Raw genomic sequence first — 12,723 nt, forward strand, 5'->3', positions numbered from 1 at the left:
TATTACATCACTCTTAACACCTGACATGGCCGTCATGGTTGACAAGGGATTCTTGGTGGATGACCTTGTGCCTGGGAGTGTTCATCGTCCTGCCTTCCTCTCCAAGAGGACCCAAATGCCAGAGGTGGATGTTCTGAAGACGCAGTCCATTGCCCGTTTGAGAGTCCACGTGGAGAGGTTGATCAGAAGAGTAAAAGAGAACAAACTCTTTGAGACCACTATCCCTCTCTCTATATCAGGGAGCATAAATCAAATATTCACAGTCGCATGTCTCCTCTCAAATTACCAAAATGGACCCCTGGTCAAGAAATGGAGATGTGAAAATTTAAAATTGTAGCCATAACTACCTCTTCTGAGGAACTTGATATGAACTATTCAGTGTTCAATGTACACTTTTCCACCCGACAGCAGCTAAATTCCTTGTAGTTTTAATTGGTAAATAAATTGTCTGATAAAAATGTATTTTGAGTGTTTGACAATTTAAAGGTGCAAGATAATAAAATCACAATCATATTAAGTTACAGTGGTCATTGTTAAGTTGTACAGTTGTCAAAAAGGGTCAATTCCCACAACATTCTGAAACTTTTTTGCCCTTACCTGGATACCAGGAGTGTTGTCTATTCATCCAGATAATTTTGGTGTGATTTGCCTATCTGATTTCACTCAAACAATTAAAAAAAAACTTGTCAATTTGTCAGTTTTTATCAGAAAAACGAAGCAAATTACACCAAAATAATCGGGATGGATAGCATTCTGGTTAAGGGGGATTTTATTTTTTGTGAACTGCCCCATACAGCTATAATTGTTAAAATTGTGAACTTTGGTTAACTGTATTAAAATAAAAACAGCAGGAGTCACTCAGCCAATTTACACTTTTATTGTGTTAACATGGTGGGAAGGCAGTGTTATTAATCATGAAAGCATTTCCCATTAATAGTGAAAGTAAGATGATTGATGCTCAACACATTTGATTTGCATAGTGTACAATATTTGATGTCTCAATCTTGAAACCTTACAGGCATTTCTGCATGTAGACATGGAAATAAAACCTGTCTACTTTCTCTCTGATCACCTCCAACATATCACTGTCCCTGTATATTCGTTGAATTAGTATGTCTTCTTCAGCTGAAACCACAAAATCACACCAATCCATTCCAGTTATTAGCATCTGCCCCTGCACTTGTGAGTAGTAAGCATGCGTTTGTTTTAGCTCCAATTTCCCCAAATTCATTTTGAGATACGGGCAGTCAACATAGCTCTTAACGTTTGGGCACTTCATCTCAATCAGACCAAACTGACATGGCTCTGAAGGGTCAAAGATCAACCCATCTGGAGATGCCCCCAGCCAAGGAGCATCGGGGTGGATTACAAATCCACAGGGGTAGTGGTTGACTCTCTTTAGCTGGCAATACTCCCAGATAGCATCTGCTTCCATTTCGAGCCCCCTCTTCATAGCTGCCGTCTGACGGGTCCCTTGCAGTATCCGGTTAGCCAGACCTTCCTCAGAGTTCTCTCTAACTTGACAGATCTCCCTGAAACGTGAGGCAGTCAGTCTAGGCCTCCTTAGGCGATGCCAGTCAGCACATGAACTTTGTGCTCTGGTAGCACACTCAAATTTCTGTGCCATAACCCAGGTGACCTCAAGACACTTAAGGTGTAGCTGTTGTGCTTCAGTACATACAAACATGGAACTGGATGGCTGCAGTCGGTAATTCTGAAGAGGCAGAGATGGAGGTGGTGGGGCAGCATGGAAGGACAGGTCTCTCTTTGCCGTCGCTTGTTGTTGGTAGGACAAAGGACTACCGACTTGAACCTTGCCAAGGGCAGAGTCAACTAGAGGAACTTCACAGCTGATGCCCATGCTGCAAATCATCGGCGCCTCAGCTGCGGAGAAATCCTTATACACCTCTGTCACCCGAAAGACGGAAAGATCAGGCAAGTCCCCACTGAGGCCTTTGTAGAGTGTGCTCCTGTGTGGAACATAAAGGTTATATAAGTGGCGTATGCATATTTCCATTCAAACATTCATGTAGCATATTGCAATACAGTAAATCTATCATCACTGATGACATCATTTCTAGTTGAGTGACATCACTTCTGGGGAAAAAAGAGAGATAGATATTTTACCTCACACCCTCTGTTGTTGCTCTGCACTTTGGCTTAGCAGACAGCACAGTCATTTTATCCACAGGGCCTGGCTTTATACCCTATTAAGGTAGGGAGGATATAGATTAGAAAATATCACCAACAGGTGTATAATTATAGTGCAACAGGTTAATATGCATTTTTCTTGACTTGCCAAAGTTCTGGGCTTGTGCCATTGTTGTTCTCCCTCGGTACAGCTGAGCACAGGGGGGACCACTGGCACCTTAAGCTGGGAGTAATGTGCCGACTGGAACAGCAAAGCAACACATTGGTTGCAGAAAGCTGTTCCCGCCACACATGTGCAACTGTGATGCATCAGCTCCACAGGACTGGAATCTTTCAATACCACCTGCAAAAAGTCACATGTCATAGTAAATACTTATTTCTCTTAGCTTGTTTCATTGTTTGACCATTCCTTTAGGATGCAATCTTGGTTTTTAAATAATATATATTTCTAATATTATTCATCTATTATCACAGACCAAATGTTATGTACTTCGATATGTTAAGAGCATGTTGTATAAGTCAAATGCACTAGATTGTTTATTTGACTCATGATAGCCTTGTACTTTTAACACCAGATTGCACCTAAATGAATGGCTGAGTAAAACCAGGGGCGTAGTGGAGGCTAAACACAAGTAAACACAGTTTACCCTCCTCTTTGAAATGAGGCAGATAGTTTACTCACCTATTTGCAGATCACCTGTATCAATTGCAGAGGGGAAACAAGGTGGATAAACTACTCACTATTGATAGTTTACTCACCTCTGTATTTACCACTACACCCCTGGCTAAAACATAGCTTATATACCACGACCAAGTGGTACAAAAACACATGCAAAATTATCTGATGAACAAAACGAACAGATTAACCCAGGTTCTGGGGATCAGCTAGGTCAATGTATCTGCCTACTCTAGCCACTCTTTTGAGCGTTCCATTACTAGTTACGTTGTATTACAACACTAGCTGAATCCCCAGAAACAACAGGAACACTGGGTTATTAAAGTAACATGCATATCGCATATAGCTTCACCATACACTCAAACTGTGTGGCTTCTCAGATTTCCTCATGGATCTGTGGCACAATGCCCTGATAATCATTTCACCTGTGCTCTGATCTTTGTTTGAAACTGAGAGAGGGGGGAGGTTAGTAGTTAGTACAACAACTAACAATGTGTGTTAACATTAATAAAAACAAGCTAACATCGTAAACAAACGTAATCTGAAAAAAATATTAAAACCCATCATTATTGACCAAAATCATCTTATGACATCGCTGTTGTGACATCATTCTAAAATGGATCCTGCCAATCTTGAACATATCCCAGGCTATGATAATCCCCCCAAGAGAAATCCAGTTTGCCTTTATGGGAAGGAAAATAATTCACTTTTTGTGTTTTCTACTGTACTTTTTACTGTACACTGGCATTTGAGGGGTTAAAATTCTGAGTAGGTATGACATGTTGGTATGAGGTATTAGGATGAAGTTAACAAACGTAACAAAAGCAAAGCATCAGCAAGGCAGCTTGAATCTAAACACTACTTACCCTCGTAGTTGTGGAGATAACTCGATATGTATAACTTGAATCCCTTCTCTCGCTTGCTTATGGGAGCGGGGGAACAGGCATTAACGATACGATGGACATCGTTTACGTTTATTTTAGGCAGATCTTGGAGACATCTCGTAAAAATTGGCATTTTTTAAGCAATTCGGTGGTAGAGAAGATGTTCGTTCTAAACCTATGGTTCCAACACTGTTAGCTTTAAACTAACGTTAACGTTAGCTTTAGCTAACGTAATAGCATATTAAGCTTCATACAAGTCCGCAATCCGTAAAAATTCAAGTCCGTGTCCAGGCGGCGGCCTAATCAAATATCAATTCAGCCAAGTCCGTCATAAAAATTCAGTAATGAGTTCCAGAAATAGTGTATAAAAACCAGATAGTCAGAGATAAGTTACATACACACAGTGACCGGGCTAAAGCGGAAGCTGGCGAGCCGATTTGACTGCAACCGGAAGTTTGTCTAATCACTTGTGCACAGAGCCTATTGGGCTTCAAACGTTCCAAATTGGGCTTCAAACGGCCCAAATTGGGCTTCAAACGGCCCAAATTTTTCGCCGCCGCCCTTTGGACGCCGGCACGCGCGTCGGCCCGTATCGGCCTGGCCTGCTTGGTATCTAATGCCTGGCCTGAATTATGATCCCAGTCCGCCCCTGGGCAATACTAATAAGCTACTTTTGACAGAATAGATTTACAAAGCAAATCTGATGAGACGTGTTCGTTCTTTCTTGTTTGTTTAACCGGTGTGTGTGTGTGTGTGTGTGTGTGTGTGTTTTGGGGGGCGCAGGGAACATAAATCGGCGCCCATGCATGGCACCAACTGAAGATGGCTGCCACTGTGTACTGAGGACAACAGACACACCAAAAGCATCCTGCTTCCATCTGACTCTGTGCTTACCTGAAAAGAGGGAGGTTGTCCCCGTCAGCAGGACAGACAGGAGGACAGGGCCCAACACACACACCATCATCTACCTGGACCAGGCACACACGCACACACACACACACACACACACACACACACACGCGCACAGACACAGACACAGACACAGACACAGACACAGACAGACAGACAGACAGACAGACACACACACACACACACACACACACACACACACACACACACACACACACACACACACACACACACATTCATGCAAACACAGGCACACAAACCAAATTTTTCATCATTTTCTGATGCCACAAGCCCGTAGCCAGTAGTAATTAGTGTGACGGTTATGTTTAGGCAACTAAAACAACTTGGCTCGGGTTCGAGAGGAATGGTTAGCGCTAAATAAGAAAAACCTTCAATGTGGCTTAGCTACAGTTGAAATGTAGTTTGAAAATGCTGGACCGCGGTCGTCGCAACCGCCACTGCGACCGTCACGCCCTTACTGGCTGTTGGAGAAAATATAAGTTCCATGCCATTTCCTATTCAATAAGCTAATAGTTGCCTAATAATTGCATACGCATAATTATGCTATAAGTTAACATGACATGACATCTCACACATAGATTCACCCATGGCATTGAGGACTTCTCTCCTTTTGCTGAGACCTTGGGCAGTGCATCGTGTCCAATAACAACTGATAACAGTTTCCCTGTCAGACTCAAGTGGACGCACACACATTTCCAAAGTTCATCCCCCTCCTCTCTGCTTTTCCTCCTTACAGTATAAAGCATATGTTAAACTGTCAGTCATTCGTTGAATATTTGACTCTGTATAACGTATCAGAATGTCTACTTTGAGATTCAGCCCTCTGACAATACATATTGACAGAGAATGTTATGGTAATATATATACTTTCATAAGACATCTTCCTGGACTCCTGGGGCCCGTTCCAATACCCATACTTCCATACTATTTAGTAGGGTGGGGTGGCTTTAGCTCAGGAGGTAGAGCGGGTCGGCCAATGACGCAAGGGTTGGCGGTTCGATCCCCGCTCCCTCCCAGCTGCTGTCGTTGTGTCCTTGGGCAAGACACCTAACCCTCCTTGCTCCTAGCCTGCCACCATTGGTGTATGAATGGGTGAATGTAGACTATCTACTGATTGTAAAGCGCTTTGGATAAAAGCGCTATATAAATGCAGGCCATTTAGGCAAAAAAATAATTAGTATGTCCCAATACATAGTATGTCAGATGCAGTATGCCAAGAGTACCAGGATGTTGTACTACATCAGCTCCTATTTCGGAGTATGGATCGATGCATGCTGCGCCAGCCAATCTTCCCCACAATCCTTTGCGCAGTGGAAGTTCTTCTTCTTCTAATGTTTTATTGGGGTTGGCAAACAACTTTTTGTGCATTACCGCCACCTACTGGAGCTACGTCACACTGACTGAGCTGCATGTATAATCCACGCCCACCTCCATGACGCCGTGAACACGTCAATAACTATGATAAAAACACTGACAGAAATATGCACGTTATTATACTGTTAAGAATGAGACTGCATGTAAGTATCATCACATCAGTTTATTAGAAACAACAACATACATTACAATATAACAGCAATTTGTTTATTTGATTGTCTGTTCCAATTTTGTAAATGCTTAGTCTGAATTTTTTGTATAATGTACTGTTTGTTATTGCCAGACTTTGTTTATTGAATAAAAAAAATAAAATAAAAACTCAAATGTGGCGCTGCGGACGTCGGCGGAAGTGAGCAAGAGGTCGGAGTTCAGGAAGCTCACGTGACGACAGATGTAGTGTGTCCCAATAGTATGCATTTTGCATGCATGCTACACACTACAATCCATACTTTGTGAGGGCAGCGGCAGTACATACTACAAGAAAGAAGTACAAGTATGGGTATTGGAACGCAGCACTGGTTTCGATTCATTTGGTTTAGGCTATATCAGCTGTTATATATATACATTTAGCGGATGAAGAACGGTTAAAATTCCATTCTCTATCACTGGCCAACCGCTTGTTTCTATCCCCTGCCTCCTTTGCCGGTTATCTGACTCCTCCCCCAGGGTTAGCATTAACGTTAGCCTAACCCTCTCCGCTCCGTGAATCAGTTCTCTGAGGGCAGATGTTGCTTGTGGAAAACAAAGTCACAGAGCCCCTGCATTGTGTTCACCAGCAGGTGAACACAAACAGGATTTTCAAGGGATCAGACTCAGACTACTTTAACGTCAATCACATTTGCATGAAATGGAAAGTGGCCTTTGGCATGGCGTACAAGACAAGACACACACCATACACACTCTTCTCCTCCCCCTCATGCCACTGTAAACACAGGTGAAGTTAGCTCCTCCCCCTCATGCCACTGAAAAAACAGGTGAAGTTAGCTCCTCCCCCTCATGCCACTGTAAACACAGGTGGAGTTAGCTCCTCCCACTCATGAGAGGAAGCAGGCTTCTGACAGGCAGAACATCCCTGTAAGACAGACATGTCTCCTACAGAGGAAGCAGGCTTCTGACAGGCAGAACATCCCTGTGAGACAGACATGTCTCCTACAGAGGAAGCAGGCTTCTAACAGGCAGAACATCCCTGTAAGACAGACATGTCTCCTACAGAGGAAGCAGGCTTCTGACAGGCAGAACATCCCTGTAAGACATGTCTCCTACAGAGGAAGCAGGCTTCTAACAGGCAGAACATCCCTGTAAGACATGTCTCCTACAGAGGAAGCAGGCTTCTGACAGACAGAACATCCCTGTGAGACAGACATGTCTCCTACAGAGGAAGCAGGCTTCTGACAGGCAGAACATCTGTGTTTGTCCTGAGGGGAATTATTTCTTTGACTCGCTTGTCTGTGTCACCACACCTCATATCATCAAAACATCAAAACGTGTGTGTGTGTGTGTGTGTGTGTGTGTGTGTGTGTGTGTGTGTGTGTGTGTGTGTCAAACCAAACAGGTTGGGCAGGAGGAAGGGGGGATGAGAGAGAGCGAGAGATCAAAAGATAGAGAGAGAGTTGCTGCAGTTAAAAATCTTGTACAGATCTAGATCACCTTAGAATTGGAATCTAACTTTGAATTTGAGATCTCATCGATTTGTATCTCAAATTAAACGTCATCACACCACTTCTATAAATGTGGCATATTATGTCGACCTGCTATCTCACCCTCAAATTGCCAGCCCCCCATAAAGAAAAGATGAAAAATGGTGTCTGGTAGGGAGGGGTGGAGTAGAAGAGGTTAAAGGCGTTCTTCATAGGAAGATTTTTCTAACAGCGTGCAGCTCCGTGTCACGCTACGCTTTGCAGGAGAGACGGAGTGAGAAATTAAAATGAGTCAATGAGATACAGCAGCGATACTCGCATGTCTGTCTGTATATGGAGAGATCACAACATCTCTGTCTGTGGAGAGATGATGCTAGGAATCGAACGCGAGTAGCGCATACATATATACACACACACACACACACACAGTATATATATATATATATATATATATATATATATATATATATATATATATATATATATATATATATATATACATGTATATATATATATATATATATATACAGTGCACTCCACACAGGTCAAATTGATCAGTATAAGCGGATGAACAGATTTGTTCTTTTTCCTTATTTCTCATGCAGATTCAAGTTTATTTGTAGTCAAGTCAAGTCATCATCATTAGATGACCATCTAATTGACATTTGTATATGTAACACATGAATACGGTACATATAAAGTAAACGTTATCGACTTGAAATCCATACAGTAAGTTAGGCCTCCAGCTGTTTCAAACACAGCGGTCTCATAATGAAGCAGTAAGTACACTGAGCGGCGTTTAGACCACATTTATTTACATTCAGGAAAAACAACGCTACGGAGAGTGAGACGCGCGGCCCAGCGCGTAACAGAATGTGAGTTGCCAGATCTGCATGAACTGTATAAACAGCGGTGCCTCAGGAGGTCCCTGAAGATCATCAAAGATACAAACCATCCCCACAACAGCCTGTTCTCCCTGCTACCCTCAGGGAAGGAGATACAGGGTTCCGAAAGCACACACAAATCGCTTGAGGAACAGTTTCTTCCCGCAGGCCACGAGACTCCTTAACATACACAAATAGTGTAGTAGCCGCACTGTACCGTACTGTAGCTGCTACCATTACGTATGTCTAACGTTTAATTGTATGTTTAATAAGGAATATGCTATTTGCACCTGTATGTCAAATACGCCGAATTTAAAATGCCGAGTTTAATTGTATGTTTAATAAGGAATATGTTATTTGCACCTGTGTGTCAAATACGCAGAATTTAAAATGTTTAAGCACGTCTAAAGTATGCACACGACATGTGCACCTATGTGCAGTGAATATGCCACTGTCTCTGACTTGTCTTATCACTATACTGCCTTGTTGCTTGTTGTGTCTCTTGTTGTTTTTGCACTCAAATGCCCTGTTATATTTGTACTATGTTGTAAACGGAGTCCACAGCACAAGAATTTCACACGTGATACTTGTACCATGGAGTGACAATAGAAAATCTTGAATCTTGAAAACAAGTTTGGCGATTCTATTCAGGTGCTGATATACGTTCGTTTGAGAGTGAAACCACACTCAGTGCTGCACATGATGATGCTTCATTGTGACTTTTCATGGGCCGTCTCACTTATACTGTACAATGATGATCATATGACTGCCGCTCTGCACAGCCCTGCCTCTAGATGTCTCTGCACAGCACTGTCTCTAGATGTCTCTGCACAGCACTGTCTCTAGATGTCTCTGCACAGCACTGTCTCTAGATGTCTCTGCACAGCACTGCCTCTAGAAGTCTCTGCACAGCACTGCCTCTAGATGTCTCTGCACAGCACTGCCTCTAGATGTCTCTGCACAGCACTGTCTCTAGATGTCTCTGCACAGCACTGCCTCTAGATGTCTCTGCACAGCACTGTCTCTAGATGTCTCTGCACAGCACTGTCTCTAGATGTCTCTGCACAGCACTGCCTCTAGATGTCTCTGCACAGCACTGTCTCTAGATGTCTCTGCACAGCACTGCCTCTAGATGTCTCTGCACAGCCCTGCCTCTAGATGTCTCTGCACAGCACTGTCTCTAGATGTCTCTGCACAGCCCTGCCTCTAGATGTCTCTGCACAGCACTGCCTCTAGATGTCTCTGCACAGCACTGCCTCTAGATGTCTCTGCACAGCACTGCCTCTAGATGTCTCTGCACAGCACTGTCTCTAGATGTCTCTGCACAGCACTGTCTCTAGATGTCTCTGCACAGCACTGCCTCTAGATGTCTCTGCACAGCACTGCCTCTAGGTGTCTCTGCACAGCACTGCCTCTAGATGTCTCTGCACAGCACTGCCTCTAGATGTCTCTGCACAGCACTGTCTCTAGATGTCTCTGCACAGCACTGCCTCTAGATGTCTCTGCACAGCACTGCCTCTAGATGTCTCTGCACAGCACTGCCTCTAGATGTCTCTGCACAGCACTGCCTCTAGATGTCTCTACACAGCACTGCCTCTAGATGTCTCTGCACAGCACTGCCTCTAGATGTCTCTACACAGCACTGCCTCTAGATGTCTCTACACAGCACTGCCTCTAGATGTCTCTGCACAGCACTGCCTCTAGATGTCTCTACACAGCACTGCCTCTAGATGTCTCTACACAGCACTGCCTCTAGATGTCTCTACACAGCACTGCCTCTAGATGTCGCTGCACGGCACTGCCTCGCGGACATAAATGTTTATCAAGTCAAGTCAAGTTTGTTTGTATAGCCCTAATTCACAAGCATGTTCCAGAGGGCTTCACAGAGAATATCAGACTTCAGACTTCAGACAACTTTTATTAATCCCAGAAGGGCAATTCAGTTTCACAGCCTACCCAATACCTTCAAAAGCTCACAGTGAGCTACAAACTTCAGACATGACAGGACGTAACGTAACAGCATGACATGACATAAACAAACAAATAATGTCAGAGATAACAGATCAGACTCATATAAACATGAACAAGAAATAAAAAGTATACATATATTTCTATATGTAAAGACATGAGAACATGTATAAGAAATAAAAGATATATATCTATATATGTATGAGCAAGCCTAACCTGTTCGTCACAGACAGGATACGTACAGCCTGTTGTGCGCTCATACTGTATGAGTGAAGGCATTCATTTAAAATGACTACTGTCTGTGTTTAACAGCCTGACAGCTGAAGGGAAGAAAGACTTGGAGTACCTGTTAGTTCTCCTAGGGGGCGCATGGTAGCGTCGGCCTGAGGGCATCAGAGCAAATTCACTGGACAAAATGTGGCTAGATTGTCTGATGATCTTTTTTGCCTTCTGTACCACACGTTTCTCCCAGATGGAGCACAGGTTACTCTGCTGGACTCCAATAATCCTGGAGCAGACCTTGACTATAGCGTTTAGGCTATTCCTGTCCTTCACAGACAACACGTTGAACCAGCAAATAAATGAAAAAGTTAAAAGACTTTCAATAAAAGATTGATAAAAATGACAAAGAATGGTGTCACAGACATTAAAGGAACTGAGCTTCTGCATTAAGTGGATTCTTTGCTGACCACGCTTGACAATAGACTCTGTGTTCGCCTCAAACTTGAGTTGAGAGTCGAACACTGTTCCTAGATATTTGTATGTCTCTACGATTTCAACATCCACACCATGTATGATGCTAGCTTTTGGTTTGTCACAGTTCTTCCTAAAGTCAATAATTAACTCCTTGGTCTTGGCCACATTAAGATCAAGGAAGTTGTCATCGCATCATTTGACAAAATATGTCTAGCAAATATGTCTAGCTGATTCTTGCTGACACAACAACTATCGCATCTTACCGAATCAACCCAACCCAAACTAAACAAAAAACTAAATCAATGCAAAAAACAAAACAAAACAGAACACACAAATTAAACTGATCTAAATTAAATTAAACTAAACTAGAGTTTGAAGGAAGCTCCTCTAGTCTGCTCTGTTTGTTCTCTCTGACCCTTGGACTCAGGAGCGACAATATCACACTATTCTCATAAAAAAATCTCATAAAACGTAATGACCGTTTGACATTTGCTTATGGCGGTTAGCCTTGAATAAGTTGGAATGAATCCCAACAGCAGAGAGAGGAACTGAAAAAAGCAGAAAAAGAAGACATGAGATGTCCTGTTTGTTATTTTGGTCGTTTAGGAGGAATTGAAATGGGGAAGGGAGGGGGGGGGGGGGGCGGGGTTGTAGAGTCTGGTGTGGAGGATTCCTAACACTTTACAATAAGCGTAACAAAACTAAGGCTTCTTTCATTCTTAATAAGCGTTAACTAACCTTTAACAATTAACAACTAACTAATGTGTCTAAAAATCATTCACTAATGGTGTTCATGTATTAATTTAATCCATATTTAGTAGTAGGTTAGGTGAAAGTTCGTTAATAGTTAGGGTTAGAGTTAATAAACATTAATAGCCTACCTTTACAGGGCACCTCAGGAATGAGTCCCAAATTCGCGTTCCCATAAACCTTTGTTAACCACAGACGTTATTTTATGCATTTAAGTGAAATCCCCATTCTAAAAGCCCATAGACTCGACCAAAATGGGAGCGATTTCTGGTTAAGCCTACAAAAATACATCTTCCCAATCCCTGCGGTACTCTATAGTAAAGTGAGTGTTACCAGAGGATTTATATCCGGTACCGGAACATATTCATTCAATGCCGTTACATTTCACAGAGTCACTGAGTGTGGCAGCACAGACAGAAACTTAGAGATGATGAGCAATGTTTTGAAGAAGAAAGAAAACATATTGAAAATGTGTGGATGTAGAACAAGATTTTGGTTTAGAAGAAATGATCTATAGGCTACTGTTACTGTCTACAGTGTGATCAGCAAGCACCAGCACTATCAGCAAAAGCACAGACACTTTCATATTAAACCCTGTTTTGAAAATACCAAAAATACTTTTTAACTTCTTGAAAATGTAAGTGTAATGTAAAATAGATATAAGAAAGAAAAGCATGTACATTACCTTATGCAGAGCGTGTGTGTCTGTGTGTATGAGTAAGTGTGTTTGTGTGAGAGAGAGCCACACAGTGTCCAAACCAAACAGGTTGGGC

The 12,723-nt window shown here is 42.6% G+C and overlaps 2 protein-coding genes across 3 annotated transcripts in view; both read right to left on the reverse strand.

The window, feature by feature from the left end:
• LOC310779158 (uncharacterized protein) overlaps nt 1-4,686 on the reverse strand; it is an 18,973-nt gene extending 14,287 nt beyond the window's left edge. For both annotated transcript variants that reach the window (XM_083639658.1, XM_083639657.1), the window contains exon 1: nt 4,606-4,686. In XM_083639658.1, the coding sequence (XP_083495784.1) occupies nt 4,606-4,675 (70 nt within the window). In that variant the 5' untranslated portion in view covers nt 4,676-4,686. The remainder of the gene's footprint in view (nt 1-4,605) is intronic.
• On the reverse strand, nt 862-4,068 carry LOC310779370 (uncharacterized protein). The gene is made up of 4 exons (XM_083639911.1): nt 3,694-4,068; nt 2,300-2,494; nt 2,128-2,207; nt 862-1,970 (listed from the first exon to the last, which is right to left on the reverse strand). The coding sequence occupies exons 2-4, from the start codon at nt 2,459-2,461 to the stop codon at nt 1,013-1,015; spliced, it is 1,200 nt and encodes a 399-aa protein (XP_083496037.1). The 5' UTR covers nt 2,462-2,494; nt 3,694-4,068; the 3' UTR covers nt 862-1,012.
• Nucleotides 4,687-12,723: the final 8,037 nt, after the last annotated feature.

Source organism: Poromitra crassiceps (assembly GCF_964638095.1).
Source record: "Poromitra crassiceps genome assembly, chromosome: 7".
Lineage (NCBI taxonomy): Eukaryota > Metazoa > Chordata > Actinopteri > Beryciformes > Melamphaidae > Poromitra > Poromitra crassiceps.

What these genes read in the sequence shown, in the direction of transcription:
- LOC310779370 (XM_083639911.1), bottom strand. Translation starts at nt 2,461, where the DNA reads ATGCATCACAGTTGCACATGTGTGGCGGGAACAGCTTTCTGCAACCAA. An exon ending in GGCACAAGCCCAGAACTTTG is followed by an intron (nt 2,208 to 2,299) that starts GCAAGTCAAGAA and finishes CTACCTTAATAG; the next exon opens with GGTATAAAGCCAGGCCCTGT. An exon ending in GCAACAACAGAGGGTGTGAG is followed by an intron (nt 1,971 to 2,127) that starts GTAAAATATCTA and finishes TGTTCCACACAG; the next exon opens with GAGCACACTCTACAAAGGCC.